General features: G+C 61.8%; 2 protein-coding genes across 3 annotated transcripts; one reads left to right on the forward strand and one right to left on the reverse strand.

Moving 5' to 3' along the window:
- Positions 1–220: 220 nt before the first annotated feature.
- On the reverse strand, positions 221–11,156 carry LOC107325605 (unconventional myosin-Vb-like). 2 transcript variants are annotated; one of them, XM_015886657.2, is made up of 38 exons: positions 10,923–11,155; positions 10,381–10,491; positions 10,106–10,268; positions 9,880–10,024; positions 9,585–9,741; positions 9,331–9,471; positions 9,103–9,184; positions 8,870–8,971; positions 8,562–8,674; positions 8,228–8,493; positions 8,035–8,116; positions 7,669–7,809; positions 7,468–7,590; positions 7,266–7,349; positions 7,050–7,052; positions 6,673–6,810; positions 6,487–6,584; positions 6,298–6,384; positions 6,113–6,224; positions 5,825–6,036; positions 5,582–5,738; positions 5,188–5,427; positions 4,786–4,995; positions 4,561–4,654; positions 4,335–4,480; positions 4,067–4,180; positions 3,713–3,949; positions 3,542–3,636; positions 3,189–3,375; positions 2,926–3,019; positions 2,657–2,794; positions 2,356–2,507; positions 2,110–2,199; positions 1,772–1,922; positions 1,085–1,355; positions 826–1,000; positions 644–724; positions 221–557 (listed from the first exon to the last, which is right to left on the reverse strand). In XM_015886657.2, exons 1-38 carry the CDS (start codon positions 10,947–10,949, stop codon positions 399–401), a joined length of 5,178 nt encoding a protein of 1,725 aa, XP_015742143.1. In that variant the 5' UTR covers positions 10,950–11,155; the 3' UTR covers positions 221–398. The 2 variants fall into 2 exon arrangements, with proteins under 2 accessions (XP_015742143.1, XP_015742144.1); XM_015886658.2 differs by lacking the exon at positions 7,050–7,052 and having other exon boundaries at positions 10,923–11,156.
- Positions 11,157–12,961: 1,805 nt separating this feature from the next.
- Positions 12,962–16,783, forward strand: PLPP2 (phospholipid phosphatase 2). Its single transcript, XM_015886659.1, has 6 exons — positions 12,962–13,135; positions 14,734–14,885; positions 15,034–15,311; positions 15,394–15,451; positions 15,542–15,718; positions 15,817–16,783. The coding sequence occupies exons 1-6, from the start codon at positions 13,084–13,086 to the stop codon at positions 15,952–15,954; spliced, it is 855 nt and encodes a 284-aa protein (XP_015742145.1). The 5' UTR covers positions 12,962–13,083; the 3' UTR covers positions 15,955–16,783.
- Positions 16,784–21,670: the final 4,887 nt, after the last annotated feature.

The raw sequence follows: 21,670 nt of genomic DNA on the forward strand, positions 1-21,670 counted from the left end.
AGGTCAATGCAGAGGACTGAAGGAGCACTGATGGGGGCCACCCATCCAACCAACCCTCTGCCCTCAATGGAAGGGAGCCATAAGGATCACGGCAAAAGCTTCAGCCAAGGAAAGCTGATACCCCTGATACCCCCATCCTGCCCCACTGCACCCCACAAAGCCCCACAGATGGCCAAGGAAAACCCAACCCCACAAGGACGTCACCCACAACCACCCCCCAAACAACCAGCCTGAGGCAGCCAGTTTATCTGCAAAGACTTTTATTAACCATCAAGGCATTAAAAAGAAAGGGGTGAAGATCATCATCATTCATTCATTCATCATAGGGGCAGTACCTGAGGGTTCCAATAAACAACATTCGGAGCTGCACCCCAGCCCTGCCAGGTCCCCCCGCAGGCTCAGAGGCGCATGAGGAAGGACAGGTCCAGGCTGTCGGGGATGCAGAGCTGGTCCAGGTGCAGCGGGGAGGGGATGAAGGGCAGGTGCACAGGGAACACGTGGCTGGTGTCCACCAGGAGCTGACCAGGACCCTTCTCCTGCTGCTCCTGCAGCCGCTTCTGCAGGGATGCAGCCCTCAGTCAGGACCAAAGCGCCCCCAGCACAGCCCAGACCCCTCCCCAAGCAGCAGAGCCCCCTTCCCTACCTCCACGCTGCTGATGAGGGCAGGGCTGACTCTCTCCTCCAGCCCAGCAGTGGGGGTGTAGGCCCGGAGGATCTTCACCACCTGGATAGACAGCAGGTGATGGAGGGGAGGATGGGGGGATTATCTCTGCCCCAGCACTGGTGTTCAGGGCTCCCAGGTCACTGCATCCAACCAGCCCTTACCTGCTGTGGGGTCAGCACGGTGCACAGGCTGCAGATGGCTGCTGCATCCTCCTCCGTCGCCTTCTTCACCTGCAGCAGCTGTGCAGCCTGAACCAGCGGCTCCAGCATCTCCCTGGCACCGCTCTGCTGCAGCCCCTGCGCCCGCAGCCACTGCTCCACCTGGCTGACATTGTACCTGTGGGACAAAGGGGGGGTCAGCAGGAGGCAGCCCCCATTCATTAACACCCCCCCTCCCATATACACAGCACATGGGACCAACCTGAGCTGGATGCCACGGCTCCAGGAGCACGCGTCCTTCCTTAGGAGCAGGTAGTTGAGGGTGGTGCCGCTGGTGAGGAAGAGGAGCTGGCGCAGCAGCTGATGGCACACGGCTGGGGACAGCCCATAGAGCTCCAGGGTCTGCTGGAAGGAGCCCAGCTGCTGCAGGAGCTCGGGCAGGGTGTGGGCTGGGGTGGTCAAAGAGCGGCGGAGGGTGGGAGGGCAGGAGGAGGACAGGCCCTGGATGGTCTCACTCTCCAGCATCGCAGCAACTGGAGGGGGGAAAAGGAACCATCAGAGCAGGGGCTCGTTGGCTTCATCTCCAGGTGGAGATGGAGGAGTTGATGGGGGGGCTGCACTCCTTGGAGCTGGGACACTCCAAGACCTAAACCTAAAGCCCCCCCCATGAAGAACCCAACCCAGAGCTCCCAGCCATGGGAAACCAAACCCAACTCACAGCTCTCCTCTGTGTTGGCTTAGGGGGACTGTGGAGAACCCCAACCCACAGCCCATGTAAGAGGAGTCCAACCCAACCCAACCCACCCCACATCCTCCTTAAGATGAATCCAATCCAACCCCAAGCCCCCCATCATGGGGAACCCGACCCAAGCCAACCCTCAGCACTGCTCCCCCACCACCAGGGCACCCCCTGAGCCCCCAGCCCCACACCAATGAGCTCCCCCCATACCAATCATGGGCTTGAGGCGCTTCTCAGCCGTGCGGACGAGCTGCTGGTACAGCTGCACTGCCAGAGCTCCCAGGCTGTGGCAGAGCCCCTGTGGGTCCAGGTTACGCAGGCGATGCTCATTCTGTTGTGCTGTGTTCCCCTGCTGGCAGCTCTGCAGGTACAGCCAGGTCAGGGTGATGGCTCCCATGGTCACCCAACCCCAAAGCAACAAGGGGCATGATCAGCCCAGCAGGTGCCTGTGCAGCACTGGGGGCAGCCCCAACCCATAGACAAAGCCCAGAGCCCCCAAGGTCATCCTGGGAAGATGGGGGTGGCAGCCCCCTTCCCCTGCACCCTACCTCGTCCCGGCCGTACTGGCGCAGGCAGTTCAGGAGCCGGCAGGTATTTGCAAGCCAGAGTGCAACCACACCAAAGTCATCACTGTGCTTCTGTGGGGTGGGCAGAAAGAGCAGAGAATGGGTCAGAGAGGCTCCAGCAACAGCCCCATGACACCCCCAGCCCCATCCTACAGAGGCCTGGGGTCCAGGCTGCAGCCCCCTATGCCACCCCCATCCCACCCAGCAATTTCCCTGCCCCCCCAGCACCTTCATGACCCTCTTGATGGCATTGATGGCTGCATCCAGCAGTGAGTGGGCCCGTGGCTCATCATGGCAGTGGTCTGCATGCCGGATGCAGAGGAAGAGGACGTAGGCTGGAAGGTCTGGCATTGCCCCAGGGCTGCTCTGCGGGCGATAATCTGTGGGGCAGGGCACAGAGATGTGGGGCCAGGCAGTGATGGAGAGCAGAGCTGGGCAAAGAAGGGAGGAGGAAGGGAAGGGAGGGACAGGATCCACCCCTTAGGAAAGAGGGCACTGTTGGGTCAATGGGATGTTACCCAAAGCCCACCTGTAATGATGGCCTTGATGATGCGCCCTTCATCCTCCAGCCTCCATGCCAGCATGGCCTGGGGCGGCCCTGATGGGGATGGGACCACAGGGGATGCTGCTGGCTCCTGCCCCGACGTGGTGGCCTCTTTCTTCATTGCTGGAGGGGAGCACAGATCACATCACGGGCCATGGGACTCACAGCAGGTCTTGGTTTGTGATGCACCAGCACCAAAGCAGGCTGGCGCCCCCCATCCCTGTGTATCCCCCCCCCCCATGCATGATACTTGCCTGTAAACTCCTGGATCTGCTTTGTGTAAGCTCTCAGCTGCTTCTGCAGCTTCAGCGTGGTCCTCTCCTGTTTCTCCAGCTTCTGGGACAGCTCCTGTGCAACAACAGCCCTCATAAGGCTCACACACCCACCTCACAAGGTCAGGGGATGCAAAGGTCCCATGCATTGCTCCCAAGTGGGATGCCACAGATTGCTATAGGACAAGATGGGGGTACCCAGCCTTATCCTGTTGTCCAACCCTTCCAACCCCCCCCCCCCTTACCCAGTTCTCCTCCTTGAGGCGCACAACATGGTGCTGCAGCCCCTCCTGGCCCTGGTGCCGCTGCAGGTCCTGGATCAGGGCTGCCTGCTGCTGGCTCAGCTGCTTGAGTGAGCGGATGTCGAGGTGCAGCCCCTCCACCTCCTCCTCGTGGTGCTGCTTCTCCTCCTGCAGCTGGCTCACCAACAGCCTGCAGGGGTGGGGAAACTGAGGCACTGCACTTGGACCAGATGGTCCTTCGGGTCCCCTCCAACCCAACCTACTCTATGACTCCAAGACATCAACCTCTGTCCTTCAGGGTAAGGTCTGTCCCCTCAAACCAACCTTTCCCAATGCATCCATGGGTCCACACTCACTTGTTGGCCACCTGCACTGCATCGTACGCCTGCTTCAAGTCTTCCCCCGCTGCTTTCTCAGGGCTCCTGCCCAGCCCCAGCATCTCTGCGATGTTCTGCCAAGAGGAGAGCAGGGTGAGGGCAGCCCCAGCAGCACAGCTCCATCCCCACAGATATGGGGCAGGGACTCACCCTCCGCTTGAGGAAATCCAAGGGTTTCTTCTCCTCGTGCTCAGCGGATGCTTTGCTCCTCCTCAGCTCCTCCCGGGTGCGGGCCAGCTCCTCAGTGACAGCATTGAGCTGCCCCAGCAGCAGCAGATACGCCTTCTCAAAGGGGTCCTGCCCCACGGTGCTGTTAAGCACGGGGTCCCCCATGGGGTGGGGAGGCTGAGGGACCTCAGGTGGTGGCTGCCAGCGCTCCTCCATGCCCTGGAAATGGGAGGGAGGTTGGAGGGGGGGCTGACAGTCCTGCATTGCCCCACTGGGACCACGGGACCCCATGGGAAAGGACGCTTCCCATTTGTCACCTCCACCATCAGCACTAACCTCAGCCTGTAGGTCAGAGCCATCCCGAGAAGGGGCGGTGGACATGGAGGACACGTAGCTGCTCTCAGAGCCCAGGAAGCTCTCGGATGAAGGAGAACGTCTGAGGGTGCTTTGCTGATGGGAGAGGAGGGACAAAGTTACTCCCCACACCCCAAACAGCCACTATCCCACACCCCATCCCTAGTGGGGGTACAAGGATGGGGCTCAGGGGGGGTGGGGACAAGGACACAGCAGCCCAAAGGGGCTGAGCCCCCCCACAGCCGCTCACCCTATGGAAGGCCACCTCATCCCGCAGGTTCTCATAGCCCTGCTCCAGCCGGGCATATTCCTGCACCAGGCTCTGGTAACGCGCCCGCTCCTCCTCCAGCTCCTGCTGCAGCCCCTGGCTCTCCCGTGCTGCACGTTGGTGCTGCTCTGTGGGGAGATAAACATGTAGGAACACAGGGAGGGTGCACAGAGTCATGTGCAGGATGTGGCCATGGGGACCCTCCTACCTTCCAGATCCTGCGACTGCTCCAAGGTGCGCTGAATCAGAGCATCCCTCTCCTTGCCCAGGTGCAGCTTCACAGCTTCCACTTCTGCCAGGCGCTGCAGAGGGAGCAGAGGGACAGATGGAGCCCAGAGGGATGGATGCAGCCCAGGGGTCACCCCGTGGCACAGAGCTCCACTGTCACAGTGCAAACAGGGCACAGAGCCACCACCCCCAGCCCCACTCAGACCTGCCGGAGCTCCTCCACCTCGCGTTCCAGGCGGCTCTCAGCACTGTGCCGCTCCAGCTCTGCCAGCCGCTCCTGCAGCCGCTGCACCTGAGCATCATGTGCTGCATCCTCCCGCAGCCAACGCATCTCCTCCCGCAGCTGCTGCACCTCCTCAGCGTGAGCAGCATTCAATGCTGAGAGCTGCTCTGCCAGTCGCTGCTTCTCCTGGGCCTGGGGGCAGAGAGTACCAAGAGTTGGGCCACATGGACACCTCACCCCAAAGGGAACCCATCCACAGCAACAGGGCATCCCATTTCCTCCACTATCCCCCCATGCAGAACTCCAACCTGAGAGCTCTCCATAGGGACAGGTTGAGCGCTGCACCCTGAATCCAAGAAGAAGAGGGAAAGCTGCAGCCCCCACCTGCTCATCCAGCCTGCGCTGCAGCTGCATCACTTTGATCTCCATGCCCTTGTGCAGTTGCTTGTAGTGCTCCACTGAGCGCGCTTCAGCCCGCAGCCGCTGCAGCTCGCGTCGTGCCCGCACCCGGCGGTAGCAGCACTGCAGGTAGAGCACGGCGCTGCGCAGACGGGTGTAATGCTGGCGGACCAACCAGCCCCGCACTGCAGCCTGCAGCACCACAGCTTTCTGGTGCTGCACCATCTGTGGGGAGATACGGGGCAGCAGCATCACCAGCAAGAACAAGGGACAACGCAACAGGGGGTGATGGGATCAGAGCTGGGCTGTCATGATGCCCCAAGCAGGAGGGCACTGCTTCCATCCACTCCCAGCTCCCCCTGCCCTGCTGTGCTCCTACCTGCTGGTAGAGGCGTCGAGCAAACATCCCCCTGCTGAAGGCCTGGATGGTGAGTGCAGCCCGGCGCACACGCAGGTAGCAGCGCCGAGCCAACACCATCCTCACGTTCTTCTGCAGCACCACCGCAGCTCGGCTCCTCCGCAGCTCAGCAGTGAACCTGCAGGGTGCAGGGGATGAGCACAGGGTGGCAGAACCCTACAGCCCCCAACCCCCAAACTCAGGGTTCAGTTCATTGCATCTCACCTGCGTGCCAACATGCCCCGGCTGTACCGCTGCAGGCACACGGCTGCAGCACGAATGCGCCCAAAGCGTCGCCGTGCCAGCCAGCCCCGCAGGTTGCTCTGCAGCAGGGTGCAGGCTGCACGCAGCCGGCAGCAACGCAGCTCCTCCAGGAACGCCACCTGGCCAGCACGGAAGAACACCTTGCTCTTCCCACAGCGGTACATGCTGGGGTCCTGCAGGGAATAAGAGGGATTCAGAGCAATGCCTCTATGTGATGAGCATGGGGGACCCCACTGCAGCCCCCCGTACCTGCAGCAGTCTCTCCAAGGCAAGGCTGCAGCTCTGCTTTGCATCATTGCCCGCCAGCTCCTCCCTGCTCAGCAGAGCCCTGTACCTCTCAAAGAACTCCTGGTACGTCCACCTGTGGGGCATAGAGGGGATCAGGGGGTGTCGCAGCCAGCGGGACCCCCATGGTGCTGGGAAGGGGGGGGTACCTGGAGGGATAACCAGCAGCACTGATCCGGATGGTCTCCAGCACACCGCAAGCTCTCAGCTGCTCCACTGCTCTCCTGGAGTCAAAGCTGGGGCAGAAAAGAAAGGGTTATCTCATATGGCACCAGCTGGGGTTGCACATGCGGGACATAAGGAATGCAGCTCAGACTGCACAGCCCCACAGCACTCACACGAAGGGCAGCTTGCTGTCATTGGGTTTGATGCAGCGGACATAGTGTGGTGTGGTGCTGCCCAGAGTCTCCATCAGACGCTTCAGGGAGGATTTGAACTGTGGAGGACAATAGGAAAACTCTCAAAGTCTCCCCAGCACACAGCAGGGTCCTCCCCCCCACCCCAAGGGCTGCCCTGCCCCATACCTGGCTGGAGATGGACTTCTTGCTCTTCTGGGTACCAGGCATTGACCTGCGGCTGGGGCGGCTGGACCTGGTTCCACTGGACCTGCGGGATGCCGGGCCATCCCCATCCTCCAGGAAGAGCTCAGTGAGCAGCACAGACTGCACAGAGCGGGGCCATGAGAGCTTAGCAGGGCCAGCAGGGCACCCAGAGCCACATCACTGCATGCACCCAGAGCCACATCGCTGCAGGACACAGCCCCAGCAGCCCAGCACACAGCCCAGCATTCAGACTCACAGCCCAGATGTACAAGAACCAAAAGAACCCCAAAAGTACCCAGTGGACCCACAGGCACCCTGCAACGAGAACAGCCCAAGGTGCCCCCTGAGGTGTCCCTTACCTTCTGCCAGGACCATGCAATGCAGAGGGAAGAAGTGACAGCGTTACCAACCTGAGGGCAACAGGATCCCCCCCATATCCCCACAGCCCCTCTGTACAGAGGTGACCAAAGCATCACACAGCCCAAAATGTGGCAGCCCATGGGGATGGGGGGGGGGGCACCCACAGCTTATTCCTCCCACATCACCCCCCCCTTCCAGCCCTGGGGTGCTCGCACCTTGCTGGCTCTCAGCAGCCCCACCAGCTCCTCGGGGATGGTGTCCCTGTTCTTCTCCACAAACCCATCACACTGATACTCCACCTGGCAGGGAACAACACAGTGTTATCCTGGGACTCTCCCAGCCCAATTTGCTGCAGGGCTCTTGGAAAGAGTCCCTTAAGAGCCAGAGCTGCCCATGGGACCAGAGAGGCTCTCCTACCTTGCCAGCAAAGTGGCACACAACGAAGGCATCCATCGGCCTCTTGGGCTTCTGGAAGTGGGAGCTGCCGAGGTGGGTCTGGTACAGCTTCTGTGCCCAGCTCCCATCACTGCCCTGGGGCATCTGAAGGACAGAGGGGGCAGAGGGTGAAGATGGGGGGTGGTTCTGGAGGGCTGCAGTGCTGCCAGCACCACAACCCACCTTGCACTCCTCATTCAGCAGGTCCAGAATGCCCAGTCGGCCTTCGATGAGCTCAATGCATGGCTGGTTGTCATAGAAGTCAATGAAGACCCATGGGATCTCCTCAGCCATATACTCCTCCTGCTCCAGTTTGAAGACGTGCTGGAGGGATGGGAGAGCAGAGCAGGACCAAGGTGAGGGCAGAGGTTTGTACAGCCCTTCTCCTCTTAGAGCTTCTGGAGAACAGAGGGCTCCATGCCCAGCTCCAGCCCCATCCTCAGCCCCATGTATGGGGGAGCAGCCACATTCCAGGGCAGGAGGACAGTAGGAGCAGCACAGCAGGATACAGAGAGATGTCTCCTAGCAGCTAATTTGGGTGATACCCACCAGGTTGAAGAGCTGCTGCAGCTTCTCGTTGGCGTAGTTGATGCAGAACTGCTCAAAGCTGTTGAGGTCAAACATCTCAAACCTGTGGGCAGCAGATTGCTGGCTGAGGCAGGGCACAGCCACAGACCCAACCCCACTATGGGGACAGCCCAACCTCACCCTCCTACACAAAGAGAAGGAGAGCTGCCCTTACCCATAGATGTCCAGGATGCCGATGGAGGTGTGCTGGCCCTCTGGGGAGCGCAGGGCACGGTTGACCCTGCTTGTCATCCACCTGAAGACCTGCCCATACATGTGCTTGGCCAGAGCATCCCTGCAGTCCAGCGCCTGCTGCCTGCTCAGCGGCTTCATGTAGGTCTCACCCGCCGTCACCAACTTGCGGTGGCAGAGCCAACGTGTCACCTGCACCTCCTCAATGCCCAGCAGCGCACAGAACAGCCCCAAGGCCTCACTGTTGGACTGAGAGGGGACAGAGAGGTCACCGGCAGCACTGGGTGCATGGGGACACACGTGGGGCTCCCACCCACCTCCACAAAGCAGCCGTCTCCATGGCGGTCCCTCCCTCTGATGGTGACGTTGCCCAGGTGCAGGATGGCAGTGAGGACGGCAAAGAGCTCCAGCTGGTCGGCTTCAGGGACACCTACAGGCACAGGGTGAGGGCTGGGCTCAGACCCTGCTCAGAACAAGCAGGAGAGAAGGGAGCAGCCAGCAGGTACCCAGCAGGCCAGGTAGAAGATGTGGTAGCTCCATTCTGGCCAGCAATGAGGCACCCAACCAACAGTGGGGACACCCACCCCATTGTTTTCCCCCAACCCATGCTCAGCCAGGACCGTACCCAGGAGGGAGAAGGCGTGTCGTGTGCTGTCCAGGTCAGATGCATCATCAGTGCCTGCACAGCACTGGCCCTGCTGGGTGTAGTGGAAGGTCTCTGCCCCACCTAAAGAGGAGATATGTGGGTGATGATGCTCCCATAGGGCAGCACACCCAGCCAGCAGCCCCAGGGGTTGGGGGGGAAGGCAGAGTGCTGGCATTGCCATGGGGATGCCCAGGGGGGCACGGGGCACTCACGCAGATGCAGACCCTGCAGCTCAGGCAGGGCGGCTGAGGCACAGAGCTGGTAGAAGATGTGGTAGTTCCGTTCTGCTTTTGCCTGCAGAGGAAGAAGAAAAGCACTGAGCACCCTCAGAGCGGGGACAAGGGGACGTTCCCACCTCCCAGTTCAACTGAGCAGCACTGGGGCTGCATGTCAAAGCAGCCATGGTCAACACTTGGCCCCGTCCCTACCCAGAGCCCCACCTGGAAGGTGACACGGGACTTCTCCAGCAGGTAGGTCTTGATGGTGGCCCCCATCACACGGGCATGGCTGAAGCCAATCTCAATGTACTTCCCAAAGCGGCTGCTGTTGTCATTCCTGGTCGTCTTGGCATTCCCAAAGGCCTGGCAGGAGGGAGGCTTTAGATCTCCAGGTGCTCTAAGGGAGGTCAACCCCCCCCATCCATTTTATCATGGGCTGAGAGCCATGGGAAGAGGTTTGGGGCAGATGGACACACCTCCATGAGGGGGCTGGAGGCCAACACCTTCTCCTCCATGCTGGAGTCCCCCAGATCACCCCCAACGGTGGTGAAGTATCTCATGGCATATTTGGCTGAGGCAGTTTTCCCTGCTCCTGATTCACCACTGATGATGAGGGACTGGTTCCTACCAAACCTGGAAGAGAATGTGAGCCCTTCAGGCACTGAGATGGTTCCAATGGGGCTTCAGCCCTTTCTCACCACAACCCAACCAGGTGGGACACAACCTGGGGGGACAAACCCACCCTGAAGTCCCCCCCGTGGGATCTCTCACCTCGCCATCTGCCTGTAGGCCTCCTCCGCCAAGGCAAAGATGTGGGGGTCCATATCCCCCATCTCCTGGCCACTGTAGGCGTAAATCACCTCCTCCTCGTAGATGGGCAGCATCTTGTAGGGGTTGATGGCCACCAGGACGATGCCTGCAGGAAGGGCTGGGGGCTCACACAGGGAAGGGGCAGGAAGGCACTGAATTGAATAGGGGTGAAGAGATGTGGGCTCACCGCAGTAGGTGTAGATGGCATTGGCCTCCAGGAAGCGCACGCGGAGTGAATGCAGCACTGCTGGTTCGTGAAGGTGGCTCAGGGCCACCAGGTCATCCTTGCCTGAGAGGCACTCAGGGTTGCAGAGGGGAGGCAGCTGAGAGCCCAGGGAGTAAAGGAGAGGCTGTAGGGTTGGGGATAACGTGAATACTGAGTGGGACCAGACAGCCCCCAAGGGACACAGGCTGGTTTGGGATGCAGGAACAAACCCATCACCCACACGGCCCCAACCTCACCGAGCCATCCTCCAGGCGGAGGTGCAGGACAGAATCTCCTTCCTCATATCCTTTGGTTATTTCTGCTGCTCTCCAGACATGGACACAGTCAGGAATCCAGACCCGGGCACCCTGGGGAGGGGCACAGAATGGTCACCCTACAGACAGCCACCAAACCAAGCGTCCCCCAGTGCAGCTCTGTATCCAACCCAGTGCTCAGCATCCCCACAGACCTGCAGGGATGGATCCCCCCAGCTGAGCAGGGATGCAGTAAATCTGCAATGCAATCACCCCAAAGCAGAACGCAACAGCAAAAAACTGCAAAAAGGGGCTCAAAACCAGCTGTAGGAACCCAGCAACAGGACTGGGGGATGCTCCAGCCCAAAAGACCCTTTAGGATCAACCTCCCCCTCCACCTTCCTGCTAAGGAAGCAGCTCTCCCCTCCTGTAGGATACCCCGAAAAAAGGAGAACCCACAACACCCTGACCCCACTGCAGTGCACAGGGGAAGGGGCTGCCCCGTGTAGGGTGATACAGACTTGCCCTTCCACCCACAGCCTCACCTGCCCATAGGGCTGCCCTGCCGCCATGGCCCCGCCGTCACACAGCCAGCTGCCCCCAGCTCACAGCCCTTTTATGGCCGCTAATTGATGCTAATTGCTGACAATTGGATGTGGGGTCCACACCCTGCTCTGCTGCCACAGCACCGCGCTCCTCCCCTAATGGGGGAGGACCCTAAGAGCCCTTCATAGACATCTCAGGGCCTTCTAAAGGAGAAGAACTGTAAGAGCTTCTCGAGCTCCAAGGGACTCACCCTACAGGGCGCTCCCCCCCACCCCAGGACCACCGAGAGCACCTCGAGCTTCTCCTGTCCATAGCACCCATTATGTAGGGTACCCCAAAACTGCCCCCATTCTGCCTTATCCTCCTCTCCCCAGGGTGAATATTCGCTGTTCCTACAAGAAGGAACATCTCAGGGCGTACAGCTGAGCGCTGCTCTGATATGGGGATCCCAGAGCCCCTTTGGGATCCCGTTTCCCATCCAGGGGTGCTCAACTAGAAGGGACCCCGGGCCCGCCGCCCTCATCTCCTGCCCCAACCCAGCACATGGGGTGGGAATGGACACTCAGTGCATTTCCCAGCCTGGGATATAGGGGATTTCAGTGGGATGTTTTGGGGTTTCCGGGCGCTGCGCTGTGTTTGCGAGCAATCCCTCAGCGAGACGCATGGCTGCGCTAAACGCTCCGCTTTTAATTGCTCCGCCGCAGCCATCAGACAGCGATGCGCGTGTGTTGTGATGGAAATGTCCTTTAGGGCTCATCCAACGCAGCCGATCCCGTGCTGTCCGTGGGGTTGGGCCGTTCCCGTGACTCCCACAGCGCGGGGCAAAGTCCGGCAGTGCCGGGCGGGGAGCGGCCTCTTATCGGGGCGCTGCTCTGCCCCGCGCCAGCACGGAGCCGGGTGCGGTAATTGGGGCAGCGCAGCGCTGCTGGGCCCCGAACTGACCCAATTCTGGGCCCCCGTGGTCAAACCTCAGCCCCCAGCACTGCCATGAACTCGCTTTACATATAATTATTTGTGCACTTGGTGTGTCTGGGACAAATCTTGAATTGGGGGAAAGCAGAGGGGATGGAAGGGGGGGAGGAAGAAGGGAGGGGAAAAAGGAAGGGAGAGGAAGGAGAGAAAGAGAAGGGGAAGGAAAAGGGGGAGGAGAAAGGGAAGAGGGAAGAGAAGGGGAAGGGAAAGGAAGGAGGGAGGAAAGGAAAAAGAGAAAGGGAGGGGAAGGAAAAAGAGAAGGAGAAGAAGAAGGGGAAAAGGAAGTGGAGAGGAAAGGGGAAAGGGAAGGAGAAGGGGAAGGGAAAGGGGTAGGAAAAGGGTAAAGGACATGGAAGGGAAGGGGAAGGGAAAGAGAAGGGGGAAGGAAGGGGAAGGGGCTGGGAGCAGAGGGAGCCGGGCAGCAGTTCTGCTCCTCTCCTGCAGCCCCGGAGCAGCCCAAGGTTTCCAACTCTGCTGCTTCCACCCGCAGCCTCCAGGTTCTCCCCAGGCCGCTCTCGATGCGCTCAGCCACCAGCGGGGACTTTCTGTGTCATTTACGCCTCCTTCCGTTCCGAACCGAGCGCCAGGCCCGGAACAAACAGCTCCACGGCGTCACCGCGGGCAGCAGCTCCGACCTTTGCTCCCATCGTGGTGCCGGCGGTTCGGCACAGCCCGAACCCGCAGCTGCTCTGCTCCGACGGGGAAACACCGCGACTCGTTTGAGTCCCAGCTCCGATGCGGGGCTCTGCCGCGCCCCAATGAGCCCGACGGTCCCGCACGGCCCATCTGCGGCTGCACGGTTCCACTCTTTGTTCTGTTTTGTTCTTTATCTTTCTGCTCTCGTTTATTATCACGATTGGAAACGCAGCCCCGGCTGTCGGGGTTTTCCTTCTCTCTCATTCCGGACCCCCACGCGGGGTAACACCGCACTCCCTGCGGGGTTCCGTCGCTCCGGAGCAGCATTAACGCTGCCGGTGTCCCCGGAGCGCTCCGGACCCCACAGCCGGTGCTCGGAGGGGGGAACCCCGCCCCCTACCTGCCCCCGGCCCCGCCGTCCCGCCCCCCGTCCCGCCCCGGTGCCGCCCCGTCCCGTCCGCCCGGACTTTTGCTCCCGTTCGGGCCCGCGTTGTTCCGGGCCATGTGAGCCGTAGGGTCGGTCCTTTGGGCCGCTACCGAACCGGTGCCGGTATGGAACGCAGGAAAGTCTTCGTGGTGCTCGACGTGCTCTGCGTGGTGGTCGGTGAGAACCCGCTGGGGGCTGCGGGGCCGCTCCCCCCTCAATGGGGCGGGGAGGGGTGGGGGGGAGCGGATGGGGTCCCCGCGGGCCGGGTCCGGCCGTGCCCTCCGGCCGCAGCGGGATCGGAACCTCGAGGAGCACCTGTACGACCGCGGTGCCCCGACGGGGAAACGTTCGGCCTTTGCCCCCCGGACGGAGCGATACGATCCGGTGAGGCCGCTCGGTCCGTGCGGAGCCCCCCGACGGGGACCCCCACGACCGAGGGCAACCGGACCTGGGCACGGGGATGGGGATGGGGATGGGGATGGGGATGGGGATGGGATGGGTGGCCGTCGTGGCCCCGTGCGCTGTACCCCCCCGCCCCCCCCACCCCCGGGGCAGCCTCCGCCCAGACGCTCGTTTCTAAAAGTGCCGCTCTCAAGCACCTAATTAAGACGGATGGCCTAAAAATAAAGGCCCTGCTCGTAATTTCAGCCTCAACCTCCTGAGCTTTCGACCGGTGGAGGGAGAGGCAGGTTCCTGGTTTTGTGTCCGGTGCCCTTTTTCCTCTTTATTTTTAGGGGGAGCTTTTTTGGAGGCTGGAATTACCCAGGGAGGGGAGAAAAAAATAAACAACAAAAGGAAAAGGAGAAGGAAAAAGGGCGTTTAATTTGAGCTGCAAACGAAGGGCTTCGAGTCTGTACGGAGGCGTCCGTGCGTGCGGGGCTCCTCCCGCAGCCTGGGAGCCGTCACGGCTTGTTCCTGCCGCGTTCCTGGCCCTTCTCGCAGCTCTTTTTTGTTTTTCCTTTTTGGCTGCTTTGCCTCCTGTTCGCGGAGCCGCCTTTGGAGGCCCGCAGGCTGCGGGGTGGTGCTTTGCAGTGATTTCTTGCTCTTTTCTTTCGTGCACTTTTGATGGGCTGAGAGCGCGGAGCGGGACCCCCCCCCCAATCCCCTGGGGAAGGGGCTCCGGGTGGGAGGGTGAGAGCCGGGGGGACAAAAGGTGTGTTTTGTTTTTTACCCTGGAGACGGTGGAACAATGGGGAGGCGGAAATCGCCTTCCTGAAGGCGGAACGGGGAAAGGAGCACGGGCTTAAGGTGGACCGTAGGGAGCGTGGAGAGCATCCCCTGCCCTGCGCTGCGCCCGGCCTCACCCTGCAGGGAGATGCTTGGAGATGCCCGTGGTCACCCCAGTGAGGGTCCCCCAGGAGCTGGAGTGGCTGCACCAGCCTATGTCAGATCCTGCCCCCCCCCCCGGAGCTCCTTCTGATGTTTGGTGTGGGGTGGTCGCATTGTGGAGGAGCTGGAAGGTGCTCCTGGTCGGGGCTGATGCGCACGGGGTGGGATGGACTGATTCAACTGGTCCCAGGATCAGAGCTACTGGGGAGCAGGGGAGGGGAGGTGTCCAGGCTGGGTTATGGGCTGGGGAACAGTGGATGCTCCCCGGGTGCCCAAGAGCGGCTGTCTCAGCTCTGCTGTGAGTCCTGATAATGCTTTATCAGCCCTGCGGCCATTGCATTGCCCTGGGTGCAATGGGAAGCAGGGACAGGGGGACCGTGCAGAGTGGGTGCTGCATGAAGCCCTTGGGAAGGTGCCCCAGTCCTCTCCGTCTCACTCCTTTGCAGCATCTCTGCCCTTTGTCATCCTGACGCTGGTGAACTCCCCATACAAACGAGGCTTCTACTGCAACGATGACTCCATCCGCTACCCCTACAAGGCAGACACCATCACCCATGGCCTCATGGCTGGGGTCACCATCACCTGCACCGTTCTCATTGTAAGGAAACTTTCTGGGCTCCCTGCAGAGCCCATGTCTGGGGCTGGGACCCACAACCTGCGAGACTGGGTCCCTTCAGGGCTGGGGTTTGGCCCCAGGGAGGCCTGGGGAGCTGGGACCCTCACCCCTCAGCCTTTGCTCCCTGCAGATCTCCTCGGGGGAGGCATACCTGGTCTACACAGAGCGCCTCTACTCCAAGTCGGAGTACAACAACTACCTGGCTGCCCTCTACAAGGTGGTGGGGACCTTTCTTTTCGGGGGGGCCATCAGCCAGTCCCTCACTGACCTGGCCAAGTACATGATCGGCCGCCTCCGGCCCAACTTCTTGGCGGTTTGCAACCCCGACTGGTCCAAGGTGAACTGCTCCATCTATGTGCAGCTGGAGAACGTCTGCCGAGGGGAGAGCAGGAACGTCACCGAGTCCAGGTGAGCCCTGGGGGCAGCCCCAGAGGAGCGGTCAGGGGTTGGCAGCCCCCTGCCGTGTTCTGACCCATCCCTTTGCCTGCAGGTTGTCCTTCTACTCCGGGCACTCCTCCTTTGGGATGTACTGCATGATGTTCCTGGCGGTGAGTGCTGTGCTGTGCGGAGCGCTGGCGTTCTGTCCCCACCATGGGGCCGCTGTGCTGTGCTCGGTGACACCTCTGTCCTCTCTGTAGCTGTATGTGCAAGCCAGGCTGGTGGGGAAGTGGGCCCGGCTGCTGCGTCCCACCATCCAGTTCTTCCTCCTCGCCTTCGCCATCTACGTGGGCTACACGCGGGTGTCTGACTACAAGCACCACTGGAGCGATGTGCTGGCCGGGCTGCTCCAGGGCGCGCTCATCGCCATCCTCATCGTGAGTGTCCCCTCGTGGATGCCCGCAACCCAACCCTGGTGCACAATGGAGGAGCTGTGGGACCAGCTCTGACTCCCACCTCCCGTCTGTCCCCTCAGGTTCGCTACGTGTCCGACTTCTTCAAGCACCGTCCACCCCGGCAGTGCGACGAGAAGGACCCGGAGCGCAAACCCAGCCTGCCGCTAACCCTGAGCGACAGCGACCGCAATCACTACAGCTACGCGGGCGCCCCGTGAGCCGCACACGGGGCCTGGACTGTGGGAGTGGAGGGGTGGGGGGGGAACACGGGGCCTGGTGCCCACCAAAGGGCTCCATCGCACTGCGCCGCAGCACCTCCCTTCCCTGCTCCCAGCAGTGTCACGGCTTTGGGGTCTATGGGGCAGGGGGAGGCCTTGGGGCTGGGCTGGGGTCTGCGGGGCCTGGGAGCAGGGCAGGGGGAGGCCTTGGGCCTACACCAGCACTGTGAGGCCTACCCCAGTGCTCCGAGGCCTATCCCGCCACGCTGAGGCCTACCCTGAGGCCTATCTCAAGGCCTATCCCTGCACCTTAAGGCCTACCCGAGGCCTATCCCGAGGCCTATCCCTGCACCCTGAGGCCTATTCCAGCGCTGCATACCCTTATCCCTATCAAACACTACCGCCTTCGGAGCACAAACCCTCACAGCACGACACAGGCAGGGCAGCCTGCTGGGCGAGCACTCCATGTTTTGGAAGGGGTTGGAGCAGCCCGGAGCTCTGTTCCCTGGTGAACTTTAGCAGCCGTTCGGTGCAGCAGGGGCTGCTCCAACCCTTGGGGTGCTGCAGCTCCGGCGTGTCCTCTATGGGGTGGATTGGGGCAGGGGGAAAATCTGTGGTAAAGGGGGTGGGGGTGGGGAAAGGGACGTGGAGCTGCACATGGGGCTCTTATCGCTGGGGGAAGGTGGGAAATGGGCCGCATCCGTCCTGGTTCTGAGCTGCAGCCGCCTCTGGTTTGGGTGAGCTGCGGCCCGGAGCGAAGCGCCATGCGTTTGTGTGATGATGTGTTTTTGTAAAAATGTGTTTTTTAAATGAGATCATCCAGAAGGAATGTCTGCCTCGCGCCTGCTCTATGGCTCCGTGGATGCTCCTGACCTTGGGGCTGAAGAACTCAGGGCTGCGGCTCTGGAGGGGACGGAGCTAAAGGAAGAGCCCATAGTTCTAGGGGAGCAGGGGCTGAGCCCTGGGGTGCTGAGCAAGGAACGGTGGGGGTAACACTGGGGTCTTGTGCTCCAAGATGGGGGTGGTCCCCCTCCGGACCTGTGGCCCAGCAGCTCCAGCCCCAGCGCTGCCTTGAGCCGAGAGGAGCTGCTGCGCTTCACAGTGTCTCCATGAGGGGGAAGGGAAAATGGCTGGAACCGCGTGGAAAAAGTGACGCTGAGTGCCTGCAGCTCCTTCTGCTCCTCCGGGTGCCAGAGCTGGGGGAGGCGTGGAGCTGCCCGCAGTCCTCCCACTGAAAAAGGGGAGCGGTGGGGATGGGCAATGGCCCCCAGCTCCAGCATGGGGCTGCTCTGCTTGGATGGGGCTCACAGCTGCGTCTGATGTGGGGCAGGGAAGGCCACGTCCCACCTCCATGGCTGTCCCGCTGTGTCTTGCAGAGCTCTTGGGAAGGCTGGGCAGGCTCTGTGCCTGGGCACACTGGGGCTTTGTGCTGTACCCAGGGCTGGCAGATGGGGTCCTGGAGCAGGAGGGTTTTCCTTTGCACACTGGGGTCCCTCCTGCCTGGGCACAGCAGACACTGCACGTGCTGTTGGTGCTCTTACAGTGTGGGTTGCTCCAGTCTAGACAAGCCCTGACCAAAACCACCTCCTGCATGGAGGGAACTCCCTCCCTGCTGCTCGTCTTCAATCCGATCTGAGAACTTTCCTCCCGGTCCCTCAGCCACATCCCTTCTCCTGTCCCTGCCCCGTGTGCTGCTCCTTCCTTATCTGATAGTACAGAACAATGCAGTGGAGCTGCTGGGGCCACAGGGCAGGGCATCTTGGCTGCAGTTTGCAAGCAAAGGAGTCGGGGAAACGCAGCACAGCCCAGCACTGGCACTTGGCTGTGGGTCTGTGATCAGCTGCAGGGTGGGAGCTCGGAGGGCAGCGCTATCCAAGGACCGTGGTGTTCAGACCCAGCTCCTGGCACTGCCTGGATTGCTCTGCACAGCCAGGAACGTGCCTGCTCCCTTCCCTTGAGATCTGATTTCGCCCCTTGGATGCATCTCTGGAAAAACCAGCTGGGCCACAATGCAGCACTGTGCGGCTCCGTGTGCAGGGCAGGGCTGGGCTGAAGCACGGGGAGCTCAGTGCATCCCTGCACACAGCCAAAGCCCCGGTACCCTGCGGTGGGATGGAGCTCCACAGCCATGTCTGGATGTGGTGAGGGGCTGGGGCTGTAGGCAGCCCCCCACAGCCTAAGGAAGGAGTGTGGATGCCAATGGGGTCAATGCACCAGACCTCAGAATCAGAGACACCATCCAGGTGCTGGGGAGGATGGGGCGGTGGATGGGGTAAGGGCCTCAAGCAGCTTCCAGGCCTCATTTTCCCTGCTCCAGGTTTGCAATTGCACTGAGCCCGGTGCTGTCAGAGCTCTGGGTACCCGCTCGGCATTCAGGCTCTGGGAAGGGCGAGCCGTAGCCCCGGGCACTGCGCTGCCTCTTGGCCGGGGCATCCAAACCTTCTGCATTGGTGACTCAGGCCGTAGGGATGCGGTGCTGGGGCAGACCGTGCCCCAGGCTGAAGCCGAGCAGCGTTTTCCTGCGAGCTGTGCCAGGGACCTGCTCTGAGATCCATCCTGTTCCCAGCGGCAGCTCGGAGCGCTCAGCCAACACATCTCCATTCCAAACGCAGCCGTTTCTGGCAGCACCGATCCCGGCTCTGCCTCCCCCAACCTGCGCCTCCCGCTGCCACGCTGCATCCCCCCCCCCTCCCGCTGGCACCTGCGGCTCCTCCGCCCCCCGGTTCCGGTGCCAGCGGGTCCATCTGGGTCCGTTTGCCCCGCTCTGAGCTCCGGGTCTCCTCCAGCTCTTGGAATCCTTCCCGGTCTCTCGTGGTACCGGGGCTGCTCTTCCCGGTGCCCCCAGCGCTGTTCCAGCAGCGGGCAGCAGCTCTGCCAGGAAGGATGTTACTCATCCTCCAAACATCCTCTTCCTTGGCCCGCAGCCACCGGGCGCTGCCAGCAGATGAGCAGCGGCAGCACGAGGTGGTCCCCGCTCGGGGAGGGGCCGATGGCCGCAGGTGGGGGCTGCACCTTTCAGTGCTGGGGGGGATCGCGTGGAAAAGGGGAAACTGACCCCAATCCATTGACCCCAATTGACACCCCCCGGAGGTGGCTGTGTTACACAGGGACCCCCCCAAGCAGCCCCCAGTGCTGGTACCGACCCCTGTGTTCTGCTGGGGGGCAGCACGTCCTGGAAAAAGGGGGAGAATTCGTTCACATTTAGGGCTCAATTCTTCGCCCGGAGGATGAATCCCCGCAATCCCCGCAGCGCTGCGGGCGGCAGAGGGCGGTAGGGGCCCGGCTGAACCGCGCTGCAGCCGCTGCCCCCCCAGCAAAACCCCCCCCAACCCCAACCCCTGAGCTCCGACCCCCGCCCGCCCCGTGTCCCCACCCGGGGGGTGCAGAGCTCCGGGGATCCCCGGGGGCGGCCATTTTCGTGCCCCCCCCCCCCCTCAGTGCTGTGGAAACGCTGAAACGTTCCCGGTTCTGAAACGTTCCCGGTGCCACAAAGAGAGCTTTGATCGCAGGGGGAGAAAAGCAAAGGGGGGGGGGGGGGAGGAGGAAGGGAAGGGAAAACCCTCCTGCAGGACGGGGATGCGCCATCCCGGCTCTGTGCCACCGCCCCAACCGCAGCCCTGGGGTCAAAGACAGCGATACAGCCCCCCATAGGCAGCGATAAACCCCCCCCATAGGCAGGGATACAGAGGCCTGAACTCCACCAGGGCTGAGCAGCCTGCACTGCTGTGTGTATCACTGCCCCCCCCCGGACCCTCACAGCTTTTCTTCCCATTCAAACCCATTTCTCCCCACGGACCCTCACTAAAAGCCCCCCCACAACCCCCCAATGATGGAAACCCCACTGCAGGGGTGGGGTCCCACCATTGGGTGGGGGGGGGGTGCAATTGGTCGGGAGATTCCATTCATATCAACTTGCGTGCCTCCGGTATACTTATCCATGCGTTTTCGGGCCAAATATGGGGGGGGACACTGGAGAAAGGGGCCGGAATGGGAGGAGTGGGGTGGGGGGGGGTCCGTGCAGCTGCCCATATCTCAGCCCCCCCCATAACCCCATAGCCCATAGTCCCCATAAACCCCCGCATAGTCCTATTCAACTCATATCACCCCATATCTCCCCATCACGCCTCACAACATATCACACCCATCACCCCATATCACCTCATTATCCCCCCACCCCTATATCCCCCATTACCCCATAACCCCATATCCCACCATTAGCCCCCATAACCGCCCATATTCACCCCATACGCCCTAACCCCATACCCCCTATATCCTCGCCCGCATAACCCCATAGCCCCCATATCCCCACACCCCCCTATTCCCATAAACCTCCCATACCCTAGTCGCAGATCACTCCCATCGTCATCTCTCTGCACTCCCGGCACGCAGGGGTTAATCTTGACGCCCCCCCCCAATGCTCAACCTGCTGATTGACAATCTCCTGCGTCCTCCTCTCTCCTCCAATAGGATCCAACCTCTCGAGCCGAGCACGTGGGGGCGGGCCACCGTTGCGCGTCCTATTGGCGAGCCGAGCGCGAGAGCGCCGCGACGGTCAGGCCCCACTGGACCGCGCTCGGGGGCGGCGGCCGTTCGATAGTCGTTCGCTCCACTCGGTTCTATTCGGATCCACTCGGCCTCCACTCGGCTCCATTCGTCCTCCATTCGGATTCATTCGGATCCACTCGGTTCATTCGCTCCGCTCGCTCAGCGACTTAATTTGCTTTCACCAAGTCTCTGTCTTCGCGGTTCGGTCTGGATTCGGCCTCATCCCGGTCGGCTCTTTATCGCTCGCTCAGCCCCGCTCCGCCCCGCTCGGTTCCGTTCGGCTCAATTCGGCCCAATTCGGCCCGGCTCGGTTCGGGACCCCCCCCCCCGCCAGAGGGAGCCTGGCCCATGCAGCGCGGCTGGAGTCATCCTCCCGTCCTGCGGGCAGGCGGTGCCCCCCGTGCTTTTTGTCTCCTCCCCCTCCCTTCCCCCCAGTGGGTACCGTATGGGTGTCGGAGCGGCCCATTGTCTGCGAGCCGCTCATTGTGGGGGGGGGGTTGTGGCTGGGGCTGCCCCTCCCAGGGCGCTTCATCGTCGCTTTATCGCCCCCCTACCCCCCATGCATTTCTCTATGAGGGCTAGCCGGGAGCTGGAGTCAGCGCCGTGTCCGAGCTCCTCGTCCCGTGCGACCTCTCGGTGCGGGGGACCGTGGCCCCCCGGCCGCGAGGATTTCCCGCCCAAACCGACCGACGGTGAGAAAACGACCCCCACAGCGAGCACGTGCTGAGTGGATGGACGGGGGGTCCGCGTGTGGGGGGTTATGGAGGCGGGGGGTGCAGGATGGAAATGTTGGGGTCGGATCCCCTCGCACACGCCGGGATAATGGGGTCAGTGCGGGGCGGGGGGGCACGGCGGAGGTAACCATCAAATTATCCGAGGACCTGTTTGGCGTAGCTCGTCATAGCGCAGTGTTCGGTGCTGTATTCGTTCGTCAAATCTAGGGATTGGGTGCACGGGGACTATTTGACAGCGCTATGGCGGCTGCAGCTGGGGTCAACAGTGGCCGCCTGCCTCCTGCACGTGGCACCATCCCCAGCACAGCCTCAAGCTCTGGCTTTGGATGGCGGTGCGCGTCCCCGCAACCGCTGACCCTCGTCCCATCCCCCACTAGGGCACTCCCACTGGCCTCCCGGCCCCTCAGGCCCCACCACCTGCCACATAATCGTGTGCC

The sequence above is a fragment of the Coturnix japonica genome, chromosome 28, assembly GCF_001577835.2.
Source record: "Coturnix japonica isolate 7356 chromosome 28, Coturnix japonica 2.1, whole genome shotgun sequence".
NCBI classification, from domain to species: domain Eukaryota; kingdom Metazoa; phylum Chordata; class Aves; order Galliformes; family Phasianidae; genus Coturnix; species Coturnix japonica.

Excerpts from the sequence above, each read along its gene's own strand:
- LOC107325605 (XM_015886657.2), bottom strand. The coding sequence starts at position 10,949 with ATGGCGGCAGGGCAGCCCTATGGGCAG. Across the intron at positions 1,923-2,109 it reads GCCAGTACGGCCGGGACGAG|AGCTGCCAGCAGGGGAACAC; the intron begins GTAGGGTGCAGG and ends CTGTACCTGCAG. Across the intron at positions 725-825 it reads CCGTGCTGACCCCACAGCAG|GTGGTGAAGATCCTCCGGGC; the intron begins GTAAGGGCTGGT and ends CTGTCTATCCAG.
- PLPP2 (XM_015886659.1), top strand. The coding sequence starts at position 13,084 with ATGGAACGCAGGAAAGTCTTCGTGGTGCTCGACGTGCTCTGCGTGGTG. Across the intron at positions 15,452-15,541 it reads ACTGCATGATGTTCCTGGCG|CTGTATGTGCAAGCCAGGCT; the intron begins GTGAGTGCTGTG and ends TCCTCTCTGTAG. Across the intron at positions 15,719-15,816 it reads CGCTCATCGCCATCCTCATC|GTTCGCTACGTGTCCGACTT; the intron begins GTGAGTGTCCCC and ends CTGTCCCCTCAG.